This window comes from Vespa crabro, chromosome 3 (genome assembly GCF_910589235.1).
Source record: "Vespa crabro chromosome 3, iyVesCrab1.2, whole genome shotgun sequence".
Lineage (NCBI taxonomy): Eukaryota > Metazoa > Arthropoda > Insecta > Hymenoptera > Vespidae > Vespa > Vespa crabro.
This window is the reverse complement of record NC_060957.1, coordinates 5446211-5458655: the sequence shown is the minus strand read 5'-3', so window position 1 is coordinate 5458655 and position 12445 is coordinate 5446211. Positions and strand designations below refer to the sequence as shown.

At 27.3% G+C, this 12445-nt stretch overlaps 2 protein-coding genes across 2 annotated transcripts; one reads left to right on the top strand and one right to left on the bottom strand.

Moving 5' to 3' along the window:
- Positions 1-1849: 1849 nt before the first annotated feature.
- Positions 1850-10270, top strand: LOC124422645 (fatty acyl-CoA reductase 1). Its single transcript, XM_046959399.1, has 9 exons — positions 1850-2158; positions 5228-5479; positions 7958-8121; positions 8200-8335; positions 8546-8745; positions 8830-9082; positions 9385-9575; positions 9643-9900; positions 9981-10270. The coding sequence occupies exons 2-9, from the start codon at positions 5264-5266 to the stop codon at positions 10114-10116; spliced, it is 1554 nt and encodes a 517-aa protein (XP_046815355.1). The 5' UTR covers positions 1850-2158; positions 5228-5263; the 3' UTR covers positions 10117-10270.
- Positions 10271-12420, bottom strand: LOC124422647 (40S ribosomal protein S3a). The gene is made up of 5 exons (XM_046959401.1): positions 12299-12420; positions 11623-11726; positions 11020-11342; positions 10579-10740; positions 10271-10484 (listed from the first exon to the last, which is right to left on the bottom strand). Exons 1-5 carry the CDS (start codon positions 12358-12360, stop codon positions 10332-10334), a joined length of 804 nt encoding a protein of 267 aa, XP_046815357.1. The 5' UTR covers positions 12361-12420; the 3' UTR covers positions 10271-10331.
- Positions 12421-12445: the final 25 nt, after the last annotated feature.

Below are 12445 nucleotides of genomic sequence, written 5' to 3'. Positions count from 1 at the left end.
ATAGTATTATCCTTAATTTCTCCGCTTTTTTTGTCAAAATTAAATTGTTAATAAACAATATGTGAAAAAAGAGCAAGCGAAAAATCAAAAATAGAAATGACAACGCAACATTTGACGTACCTTACCGCGAATCGTCTTAAAAGTGTTGAAAGTAAATTTCCTGTCTCTTTCCTTTTCACAAAGAGATAGACAGAGAAACGTATATACATATACCTACGTAGATAACTATATACGTACGTATATATATACAATACATCATATATATATGTATATATATATGTACGTATATATTTATCTGAGTATGCAAGGTCCAAAGTTACTGTATAGGCAAAATGGCAGGTAACGAAAGTGAAATTCTACGAACGAATAGAGGTCGAATATGCGGCCTAAAGAATCAATGTTCGAGCTTCTCTCACCTTTATTTTGCATTCGTGAATATTTTAATTCCAATTTATTGTTTTTTCTCTCTCTCTCTCTCTCTCTCTTTCCTCTCTCTCTCTCTCTCTCTCTCTCTCTCTCTCTCTCTCTCTCTCTCTCTCTCTCTCTTTCCTCTCGCTTCCTCTCTCTCTCTCTCTCTCTCTCTCTCTCTTTCCTCTCGCTCTCTCTCTCTCTCTCTCTCTCTCTCTCTCTCTCTCTCTCTCGGGCACTGCAAAAATAGTTGAATTTATGTTTTAATAAGGGAATAGTTTAAATCAAGCTATGTATACATTACACGTATAATTTATCGATAAATTATAAATTATATGATAATTGAATTATCGATATATATTATATTTTTTTATTTATATGGACATTTGAAGAAGTGCTGTAAATGATTCATGAGAAAAGAAACTTTTGATACAGTAGAATAAACAAAATTTAGTTTGTTGAAACTTTCTAAGACAGTTGGTTTGAATCTTAAAGATTCTTAACTTTCATCAGTTACGTATATTGAGATACCCTTGCGAAACGAATATGCAATACATTCTGGAACGACGATCGAAGTTCATCTAAATAAAATCAAGCGCATTTCCTCCTTAGTAAATAATAATAATATGCTGCTTTGACTTCCGAGAATATATAATTAATAATGAATATTTAAGGAATAATTGCTTGGTAATTCCTCGTATCAAGCATTATGCATCTATGATAGATATTTTTTAACATCATAATATATATTATATATTACATATATATAATATATATAATATACATATATATATGTATATATATTATTAGTATTTATAAAAATTTAATTTGACATCACGTTACAGTACTATACAAATAAATATTCCATGAGAGACTCTTTCTGGTAATATTTCTAAGATATTATATAATTATTAATTTATAGCTCTATCGTTAACAACTCTGTCATTAAATAGTTAATAAAAAAGATGTATCAATCAATTTTTCGAAAAATAAGTTAACGCATATATTATTCTGTATTATAGACTTAACGTAGTTATTACGTACTCAGTTAAATATTGATATATATATATATATATATATATATATATTTATCAATATTTATATATATATATATATATATCAATATAATATATATTATATATGAATATATATAATATATATAATATATGAAATATATATATATATAATATATGAAACAAATTTGGTAAACATTGGTTAGCTTATAATGAATGATTTCATTTGAAAAACTATTATAATAGAACATTTCTATAAATCTCTGCAATTAAGTCTTCGAAAGGGAACGATGCTAAAAAGTATCAGAAAAATTGTTTTGACGTTCTTCAAGATGGTGGTAATGACGTTAGCAATAGTGATGGAAGGAGTAGAATGGTGGTGACCTAAACTTCGTATATTTACTAGGGGATAGGAGGTGGGTACTGGTATGATTCGGTCCCCGATGAGTGTTCAGCGAAAAACAGTAGGCTTAAGACATTATGCTTTCTGAGTCAACGAAAGACACACTATCATTCACGATCATATCAGTATCACAAGCAACACTAGACTCTAGCTCGTTCGGTTAAAAGTTTTTCCTGACAAATCTCTATCGTCATCCTTTTTTTACTCTTTTTCTTCGCAGATCAAGATCCATCATTCAAGATCAAAATAAATTTCTGTGTGTAATCTTGATTAACAGACTATTGACGGAGTAAATATCAACGGCGTAACGAAGGAATATCTATTTATTTTCAGAGTAAGTGTATTATTTATTATTGATGATTATAAATTCTAAATTTTTAATCGGCAAAACAAAAGAAAGAAAGAGAGAGAGAGAGAGAGAGAGAGAGAGAGAGAGAGAGAAAGAAGGAGAGGGTGTAGAATTAATGGTTCGAATTGCAAAAAAATCGAAAACGAATATTGAAATTTGATATCATATAAACTTGAAAGATTTTGAATTTAAATCGTGCACTTTTAAAAATTTGTTAGCGATATACGCAAATTGTTGATTGTAATATATCGTTTAAATGCATCACGATGAAATCATTTTATTATTTCTTGAACAATCTCTGATACGTGACTTTATTTAATAATAATAAAAAATTCTTTTTATTTTTTTCTGTATCACAAGTTTCTCTCTCTCTCTCTCTTTCTCTCTCTCTTTGTTGTATATATATCAATGTTCATGACATTTTAAGGTCGTTTCGAATTTCTTGTCAATTGCATCATGCAGTTCTTAAGATTGAAAACCTAAAATTAAGATATGCCAATTAAAAGTAATTTATTTCCTCCGTTTCTTTAATTTTCTTTTTCTTTCCTTTTCATTTTACGTGACAAGCAAAGTATATCTATCGATCGAAATTACGTTCACATGCTAGCATGCATTATAGTTGCAAATACATAGAAAGAGAAAGAAAGAGAACATTGTCCTAGTTTTTATGGTTCATTATTTCTAACGCCAGTTACCTAATCGTGTACGCGTGCAGTTCAAATTTATAGAATGTACAATACAATAGAATTAGAATTTATCTAGGACATTATAAAAATATTAAAGTGATTCTCTTGAAAGAAAATATTTTGTTACGCGCGTATTCATTTTGATTACTCTTCAAGTTTTTTCTTTTTATTTTTATTTTCGTTTGATGAACATCTTTAATCGTTATTAGAGAAAATCAAGAATTAATCAAGAAGAAATCAAGAAAAAATTTGCTTTTTTTTTGTTTATAATTGTTTATCAAAAAAATTAAAACATTTCGTTCGTGACAGATGTTTCCTTTCGTTCATCTTTTTTTATTTATTTATTTTCTTTTTTTCGTTATTTTGTATAAATGAAATTTTATAAAATAGTTTATTATTATACTATTTTATTCTTATTACGAATGTTTGTTGACTAGTTTATTGTCTTTTTTTACTAAAACGAAAAAAGATAAATTATACATGAAATTATCGCGTACTCGTTTTTCTATAGACTATTTATTATTTATCAATGTGTAGTCGTGTCATCATGTCGTCACACATTATATAATTGATTGAAAATTACATAATTGATGTGTTGTTTACATATCTATTTCTTGCTTTGTATATATCTCAAAATGGAATATTCAGTGCAATCCAATGACTCGTATCTTTTCACAAATATTTCTTTTCTTTGTTCTTTTCACTTCTTCTCTAACTCTCTCTTTCTTTCTTTCTTTCTTAGCACATTCGAGATATTAACACGTATTATATGTGTTCATGCAAAGTGTTTGCATGAATGCAATTTGCTGTTCAAAACACACGTTGCACAATCGACTTAATGTTTAGAAATCGTAACGGATTCAATGCAACGTTTCTTTGACAAATTGATTGTTATTTTCTGTGCGCAGTTTCTATCATTGATAATAATTATATTTCTTTTATTTTCTCCTTTTTTCTTTTTTTTATTTCTTTTTATTTTTATTTTTTTTTTTTTTAATTGAATAAAAAATCCAAAATGAAAACTTAATTCTATAATTAGACTATACATATTTTCTATCATTGCTAATGATTATTGTATTTTATTAAATTAGAAAAAAAGAAAGAAAGGAAGCAAACAACATATATGCAAAAGGAAGAAAATGTTAAAGTAATCAAAAGAAAATAAAACAAAAATTTCTAAACAATTCTTTTTAAAGCATATTTTTAAATCCTCTTTCTCATATTTAAAAAAAAAAGAGAAAGAGAGAGAAAGAGAGAGAGAGAAAGAGAGAGAGAGAGAGAAGAATTTAGTATATTAATAAAACTAATATAATTTATATCGAACAAACACGATCAAATATCGAACAATAACAATCAAATTTATGTAACAAAAATGAAAGGTTTAAAAAATATTTATGTATATGTGTGTATAACAACAAATTTGTTTTTCCCTTCATAGAGTTACGACTTTAAATGTTGTACGATAACAGTAAAAATGTAAAAAAAAAATAAAATCTTTTTCAGAATTGTTTTTACGTCCGTTTTGTCGTCTGTATTTTTACTTTCTTTTTTTTTTAATTCGTTACAAATATTTGATATAAGTGTCCGCTTTCACCATTGTAATGAGAATCGATTGTTTGTTTCTAAAAAAAATAGTTCTTAAGAACGCCAAAGACGTAATGAAACCGCAAAGAAACATGATCGAAAGTATTAACCGATGTAGTAGAGACAGAAGAACGTTCAATGATTTGTGGTTCATCAACCATCGTTTTCATTACGAAACTCGTAATTTTCATCAAACGGACATGTCTATCCTTCTTTCTCTCTTTCGTACTTTTTTTTCTCTCTCTTTTATTTCTTAGCGTCGCGCAATATGCGGATATGTTTTGGAATTGACAATGAAAGTATTTGTACGCTTTTGTAATTTTAACGAGCGAAACTTCATCTTGTGAAATCATCTTGTGAAAAATCAAGAGATTAGATACTGTATTCTACTAAATCTGTACATATAATTAATAAATTAAAGATTTTGATATTTAAAGTATTCAAATGAACTTAATAGAGAAGTAATTAACTATTATATTGTCAAGATTTTTTAATTAATAATGACGAAAAAAAAAATAAATAAAAAGATACAGTATATATTTTTTTAATGAATAAATTAATTATGTTATTTAAATGGATTCGTACATACACAATAAAGAACTGACTAATTATTTTACATCAATGTTTTTTAATAATGTTTATTAATCTTCATTCATTAATCTTAAATAAACATAAAAAAAAAAAATCGCGCAAAGAATGATCGGTTATAAGTTTGTATTATTTCATTTTTTATTTTATTTTATTTTAATTTATTGTATATTTATTTTATTTTACTGTATTTCAGGAAAAAAGAGCAAAATAAAAGAAGAATACAATCGTAATGGCGGAACCAAAAATAGATAATTTACCGGACAGGATAGAGCAGACTTTTCGAGGTCAAAACATCCTTATTACCGGGGGCACTGGATTTCTTGGAAAAGTGATGCTCGAAAAATTTTTACGTTGTTTACCAGGAATAACACAGATCTTTATGCTCGTTAGACCTAAAAAGGATAAAGAACCTAAGGATCGTTTAACTGAGATCTTGGAGAGTCCGGTACAGTTTCTTTTTTATTTGTAAAGTACTTAAATACGTCGTAATATTAAAACAAACATTGAGAAACCGTAACATTTGTTTGGACAAATCATTCTAATTGTTCAATTGAATTTTATTGAATTGTTAAATGCAAAACAAGGTGACAATTACATCAAAGAGAATTCTTTGAAAAAATATAAATATAATATTAAATGATTTGAACTTAACAAAATTATTCGATCATTCAATTCATTTTATTAGAAACAGGTTTTCTGTATTTTACTATATTCTATAAATTTTCTGAGTGATGATCACATTGAAAATGAGATTGCATCATGAACGTATTGCTTATTACATAGATCAGATAAATCTAGAAAGAATCTCGAAAGAAATCGTAGAATCATTTCTTTGAAATAAGAAAAAATGAATAAATTCTTTTTGATGAAATAATAAGTGCTCTCGTGAAAATAATAATAAAAAAAAATAAGTGTATACGTAAAGCTTTAGTATAACTTTCGAGAAATAAATGAAAAAAAAAGAAAAAATACAAAAAAAAAATGAAAGAAAAAGAAAAAAGAGCTTACAAAAGATACCGACAAACACTTTTTTTCACAATTACGAACAGCAACTAAACAATTGTTGTTTTGTTTCCCTTTCTCGATACTTTCGACGATTCGTGAGTGAAAGTCATTGCATATTATCTGAGATATAAATGCATCACAGAAACAGAGTCAAGGCCTCGTTCAAATAGCAATGTAACGAGAGAGATTATTATTATTATCGTTGTTATTATTTAATCATACCAAAGCCAGTGAAAGTAATCTATTCGTAGTTTATCTGGTATATGGGTTATATCATGTCTTTTCCGATTGGTTTGTGGTTACCATTAGAGAACCTTTACTCAATGGAATCACTGGTACAGATTCATGCTAAGTGGTGAAAATTATTTTAAACTTGTACTATCTATTTATTATTCTAGTGCATACGCGCGTGCGCGTGTATGTGTAACAAGATTATGTGTAATATTGGGTAACAAGCAATCTTTTTTACAATAAATTCCGGTTTATAGGATTAAAATTTTGTTTTTTAACGAAATTGCATATTTTTATGAAATTCAAATCCTCTCTCTCTGTGTGCATATATAAGTGTGTGTAAATCTTCCTTTGACATTAAATGTCAATTTAAAATTTGATTAGCATCCTCAAGAATAGCCTTTGAAAATAGAATTAATCTACTGAAACCAATAAACGTAATAACATCTTGCGTATGTACCTATATATCATATTATATCTTTTTAATCTAGCAGGTTTGTTACAGTCAGTAAAAGTTGTAATATATCTTGAAAAAAATTATTTTATTTAACTTTATGTGCTGTGTCATAAGTGATGTACGTGTGTCATAAAGGGAATAATAAGCCTAACCGGCTAGAAAGCTATATTGATTTTTTAACTGATAATGATCAACTTTTCGCAATTATAAAAACAAATAAATGTTTTCTTTTCAAATAGTAAAAGTAGTTGTACGGTCAAGAATATATACTTCTTTTGTTTTTTTTCTTTAAAAACTGTGAATTTACATATTAACAGTGATTATGACTCGTGAAATTCCAGTTTTACCAGTTTTCTTATTATTCACTTAATAAGTAAAATATTTGAATGTCATTAAAAAGTCAGACTAGAAATTATATACGTTTTTTTAAACATGTATAAGTACATAGTAGAATTTTTTATTTTTTTACGGTTCATATTTTTTAAATATCCAACATTCTAAACGATCGAAAATAAGAGAATGAAATTTCTTCATCGGGTTTATTAGTAACGCTTTTTACTTTTTAATTCCATACGATTTATACGCTTTAACGTGGAAATTGATAGGTAATTGATATCTATCCTGAATTCAATTCATTAAAATGTAAAATACACATTATCATAGTATTGGAATTAAAAGAAAATGAAAATCGAAAATAAAAAACGTGTCATAACTTCAAAAACACTCATACGTGTATATAATGCAAACATGTACAATATGTATGCATGTATGTTTTACAAACATGTACTACAATATTTACTCATAAATTTACCTCACAATGATTATTCAACTTTAACTAATAATATGTGTATGCATATAAAGTAAATGTGAAATGACGAAATATACGACTTTTACGATTTCTATCGCATCATTTCTATGCATCTACGTGACGAAACTGTACTGCAATTGACTTACCAAACACTTTCTAGAGATTTTATAATAAATTTTCTTCGATATTTTAGAACCTAAGATATATGATATATCATTAAGATGTCAAAAAAAATGAAAAAAAGGAAAGCTATGATGAGATTACATGTAAAAAAATGATATAATTTATTTTATAATTCAGATTTTTTAAACGAATTATAAACAATTTAAATTACAATTGATTTGAAATGTTTAATTTTAAAATGAATTATATAGAATTAAAATTAATATCGATTTGAAATTTTAAATTTTATAATAAATCAGATATTCGATCAAATTCGTGAACAAAGAGGATTGGAAACATTGCACAATACGGTGACGGCAATAAAAGGAGATGTGATGTTACCAGAACTTGGCATTTCAGCAGAGGATAGAAAAATGTTGATTGACAAAGTTACTATTATTTATCATGCGGCAGCAACAGTGAGGTAAGGATTATAGTATTTCGAATTCCTTTCATCGAGTAATCATACAAAAGTATTACTGAGGTTTCATATACGTTAAAGATTCGATGAGATGTTAAAGAAAGCGGTATTATTGAATACACGTGGTACGAAACAAATGTTGGATTTGGCCAAGGAAATGAAGAATTTGTTATTTTTCGGTCACATTAGTACATCTTATTGTCATCTTGATCAAAAAGTACGTATAAATAATAAAAATAAATAGTTATATACATATATATATGTATATATCATAAAGACGTCATATTATAAAATAATTAAATAGTTAAATAAATAAATAATTAAATAGTCGTTATATTATATATTAGTATACACATACACACTTACTGATATACATATACTGAGAAATTACTCTTATTTATAATGATGGTCTCAACATTTTTTTTAGTTATTGAAAGAAAAGCTGTATCCACCTCCGGCGGATCCACATAAGGTAATAACATGTATCGAATGGATGGACGATGAAATAGTGAATACCATAACACATAAGATATTAGGTAAAATACCAAATACTTATGCCTTTACGAAAGCTCTGTCCGAAAGTATTATTGAAGAAGCTATGCCATACATTCCGGTAGTTCTATTAAGGTAATATCTCAAAACATTTTTCATTTTTTTAAGTAGATACATATATGTAAAAGAATCAATCGTTTAATAACTTTAAAATTATAGACCAAGTGTTATTATACCTATTTGGAAAGAACCACTCCCGGGATGGACAGATAATATTAATGGTCCGACAGGACTTTTAATCGGTGCTGGAAAAGGTGTAATTAGGAGCATGTATTGCAATGAAAATAGTTATGCCGATTATGTTCCTGTCGATATATTGGTCAATGCTATTCTTGCTTGCACATGGAATTATATTTATTTCAAAGATCATGATAAGAGAATATACAATCTTACCAGCAGTAGCGATTTCAAGGTAACTCTTAGTAATTATTATATTATAATTTATATTTATTTTCTCAGTATTTTTATTTATTGATGTTAAATATTTTTTAAAATGGTCAGTGTATACGAATATTTTCGTCAATATAAGTAATTAAATAACAGGGTTTAATGCATCAAGTTTATCACTTATATTATGTATTAATATTTTATAATATTGACCATTTACTTAAAATGTTAAATAAATGTTTAAAAATATTGACCCAATAAATATCAACTTTATATTGTATGTATTTATCAGAATTTTATAATTTAATATAAAAATGTTTATCATAGGTTTCGTGGGGCGAAATCATAGAGATTGGTCGTCGAGTAATAGAGAAAATACCTTTAAATGGTGTCGTTTGGTACCCAGGTGGCAGTATGAAAAAATCACGTCTTCATCATGATATTTGTGTATTTTTATTTCACACGATTCCGGCTTACTTCATTGATACAATCATATTTCTTGCGGGTTACGAGCCAATGTAAGCGATAAAAGATGATTTGAAAGTTACCAATTGGGTATAATTATTATTTTCTTTTCTTATATAGCATGTGTCGAGTTCAACGTCGCATACAAAAAGGATTCGATGTGTTGGAATACTATGCCAATAACCAATGGGATTTTATTAATGCAAATATAAAGGAAGTGAGAGATAAATTTAATGCCAGAGAATATAATAAGTATTACTTACACGGAGACGACATAGACTTGTACGAATATTTTGAAACTTGTATACAAGCTGCAAGAATTTATATTTTAAAAGAACTTCCAGAAACTTTACCGGCAGCTCGTCGGCATATTAGAATGTAAAATTCTTATATTTATTTTTTATTTACGTTACGAAAGATATTACTATTTTTCTTATTTTTTTAAACTTTTTTTACAGAATGTATTGGGTAGACATATTTACGAAGATACTTTTATTTGCACTTCTGATATACGTACTGTTTTCATTGATCGGTAGCTTCGAAGCATTTTTTAACGAAAGTTGGACCGGAGTCACCAAAATATTACCTTTATAATTATACATATTCTCAGTTGATAATTATTTTTTTATAATTTTTTACGTGATTAAATAAAATTTGTTATTTCTGCTGTAATTTCTATGAATATCAATTATCTAAAAAATATGGATTAATAAAAAATATGTTTTCCAATAAGACAAAAAAAAGAACATTTTTTTTAACACGAAATTCTGATTTTTATTTTTAAGAAATATAATAAGAGAATAAATCTCTTATACAGATTCTTGCACTGGAGGTTCATAACCCTCAGGCCTATCAACCTTCGAGCCACTTTCTCCAATGTCTTCGCTCTTACTACCACCACCGTCACCATGTAGTTCAAGCAATTTGCTTAATTCAAATCTTGGTTTCTTCAAAACTTTTACCTAGATACAAGAGTCGTAATTAAATATTATCGAATAGTCATTATTATTTAGTATAATTTTCTTAAAATATATGTTCGATTAATTAGATTGATACCTTGCGAATGTAAACATCATGAAGTGGATATACACTTTGAGACACCTTTTCTATGTCTTTGGCCATAGCATCAGGCAAAAGTTTGCTGACCACACCTTTTAAATCACTTTTAATAACATCATTCGTGATATTATCTACCATTTTTTGTCTAATTCTTTTAACCTAGGTGTTAATGAAAAGTAATTAAAGATTAGTGAAATATTAACGGAATTAGACATATTTAACAATGTTTTTTTTGTTATTTGAATTGTTGCAACATCAAATATCACTATTTCTTTATCCAGGAATAGTGTGGTAAGAGAGTGCTTTTTTTATATATGCAACTTTATATAATGTTTATATATTAATATATATATTTATAAGAATATTTATATATTAATATTAGTTGCAATGTGATCTTATTATTTTAAACAAACAAGTTTTATAATCGTAGATACTCACTTGCGCATGTTGGGCATAACATGTTTTTCTAGTGCTCATTTGGTCTTTGTTTGTAAAACCAATGCAAAAAACTCTGAGCAAATAGCCATCAGTCGTTTTTACATCAACATTAGCTTCTATCAGAGTCTGCCATTTCTTTACCATGGATCTTAGTTTGTCTGTTGTTAGGTCCATTCCATGAAAGTTAGTTAGCACATTACGACCTTGCACATCTTCCGCAATCAATCTAAATTTACGAAAGGATCTTTCTGCATCATTGTCATCTTGAAGATCAGCTAATGAAACCTCGAACACACGGAACTTCAAACCTTCCGATGCAATTTCTGTCGGACAAAAAAATAATAAACATGATATGAAAATGTGTAAAAATAAAGGAGAAGAAGTACTTTGATTAACAGTATTAATTTTATGGCATCTAACAATGGCATCATTGCTATATACAAAACAATAATGTAATAAGTACATGCCAGTTTTAATATGTGCAACGGGAAAAGCCACAAAAATTATAGAATATTTTTGTGGAGCTGAGGTTGCACTATATTTCTTTTCATATAAATATCAATTATACATATATAATTAAAAAAATTTAATAAAATATCTTACTCGTTCCTTGCGTTCGGTTTACCAATGTTTTTCCAACATGACGGTTTGTAAACATAGACGGTGCCTTCACATCATACCAGTCCTTCCGTGTAAAGGGATCAACACTGAAATAAAATTTCAATTGCAATATAAAATTAATGCATATTAAATAATTACTTGTTACTCTGTTATAATAAAATAGAAAAATAATTTTTATTCTAGATTAACTATATTTGAATCATCTCAAAGATAATTTTGAGGTTAAGCATTTTAAATTTTCATGAAAAAACGCGATATATTTTACAAAAGTAGGATTTTTAATTTTACAGCGAAAAATATGTTATTTATATATTTATGAAAGAATAATATTAATATGACAGTAGCAAAAATATAAATATTTAAATTTACCATAGTTTTTCGTAACCTATTATCGATAAAGTTCTACAATATATAAAATATAATTCATTGTCAATTTTAAAATACAGGTAAAATCATAATTTGTGAAATACGAAATATAATATTAAACGATAACATATTATGGCTTCTAGTGTAAGTATCGCAAGCATGAAATGGCCTTGTGGTAGGTTAGACGAATCCATCAAAAAAACAGAAATCGCGAAAATTAAAACTTTGAAGAACACTTTTCTGAATGCTTAGATGAATGATATTCATGAAAAATATATTATTATTTACTTACATCTTCTTTTTAACACCCTTTTTGCCACCTTTCGACAGGCCCTTATTTTTACCCACCGCCATGATTATAGCTACAAGCGGAAAGAAGAACGTCTACTTCTGAACGGAAGTAAGCAACATAAGCTGTTAAATAAGAAAGATGGAAGGA

Excerpts from the sequence above, each read along its gene's own strand:
- LOC124422647 (XM_046959401.1), bottom strand. The coding sequence starts at position 12,360 with ATGGCGGTGGGTAAAAATAAGGGCCTGTCGAAAGGTGGCAAAAAGGGT. Across the intron at positions 11,343-11,622 it reads AAACCGAACGCAAGGAACGA|AAATTGCATCGGAAGGTTTG; the intron begins GTAAGATATTTT and ends TTTGTCCGACAG. Across the intron at positions 10,741-11,019 it reads GTTATGCCCAACATGCGCAA|GTTAAAAGAATTAGACAAAA; the intron begins GTGAGTATCTAC and ends ATTAACACCTAG.
- LOC124422645 (XM_046959399.1), top strand. The coding sequence starts at position 5,264 with ATGGCGGAACCAAAAATAGATAATTTACCGGACAGGATAGAGCAGACT. Across the intron at positions 8,122-8,199 it reads CATGCGGCAGCAACAGTGAG|ATTCGATGAGATGTTAAAGA; the intron begins GTAAGGATTATA and ends TATACGTTAAAG. Across the intron at positions 9,901-9,980 it reads GCTCGTCGGCATATTAGAAT|AATGTATTGGGTAGACATAT; the intron begins GTAAAATTCTTA and ends CTTTTTTTACAG.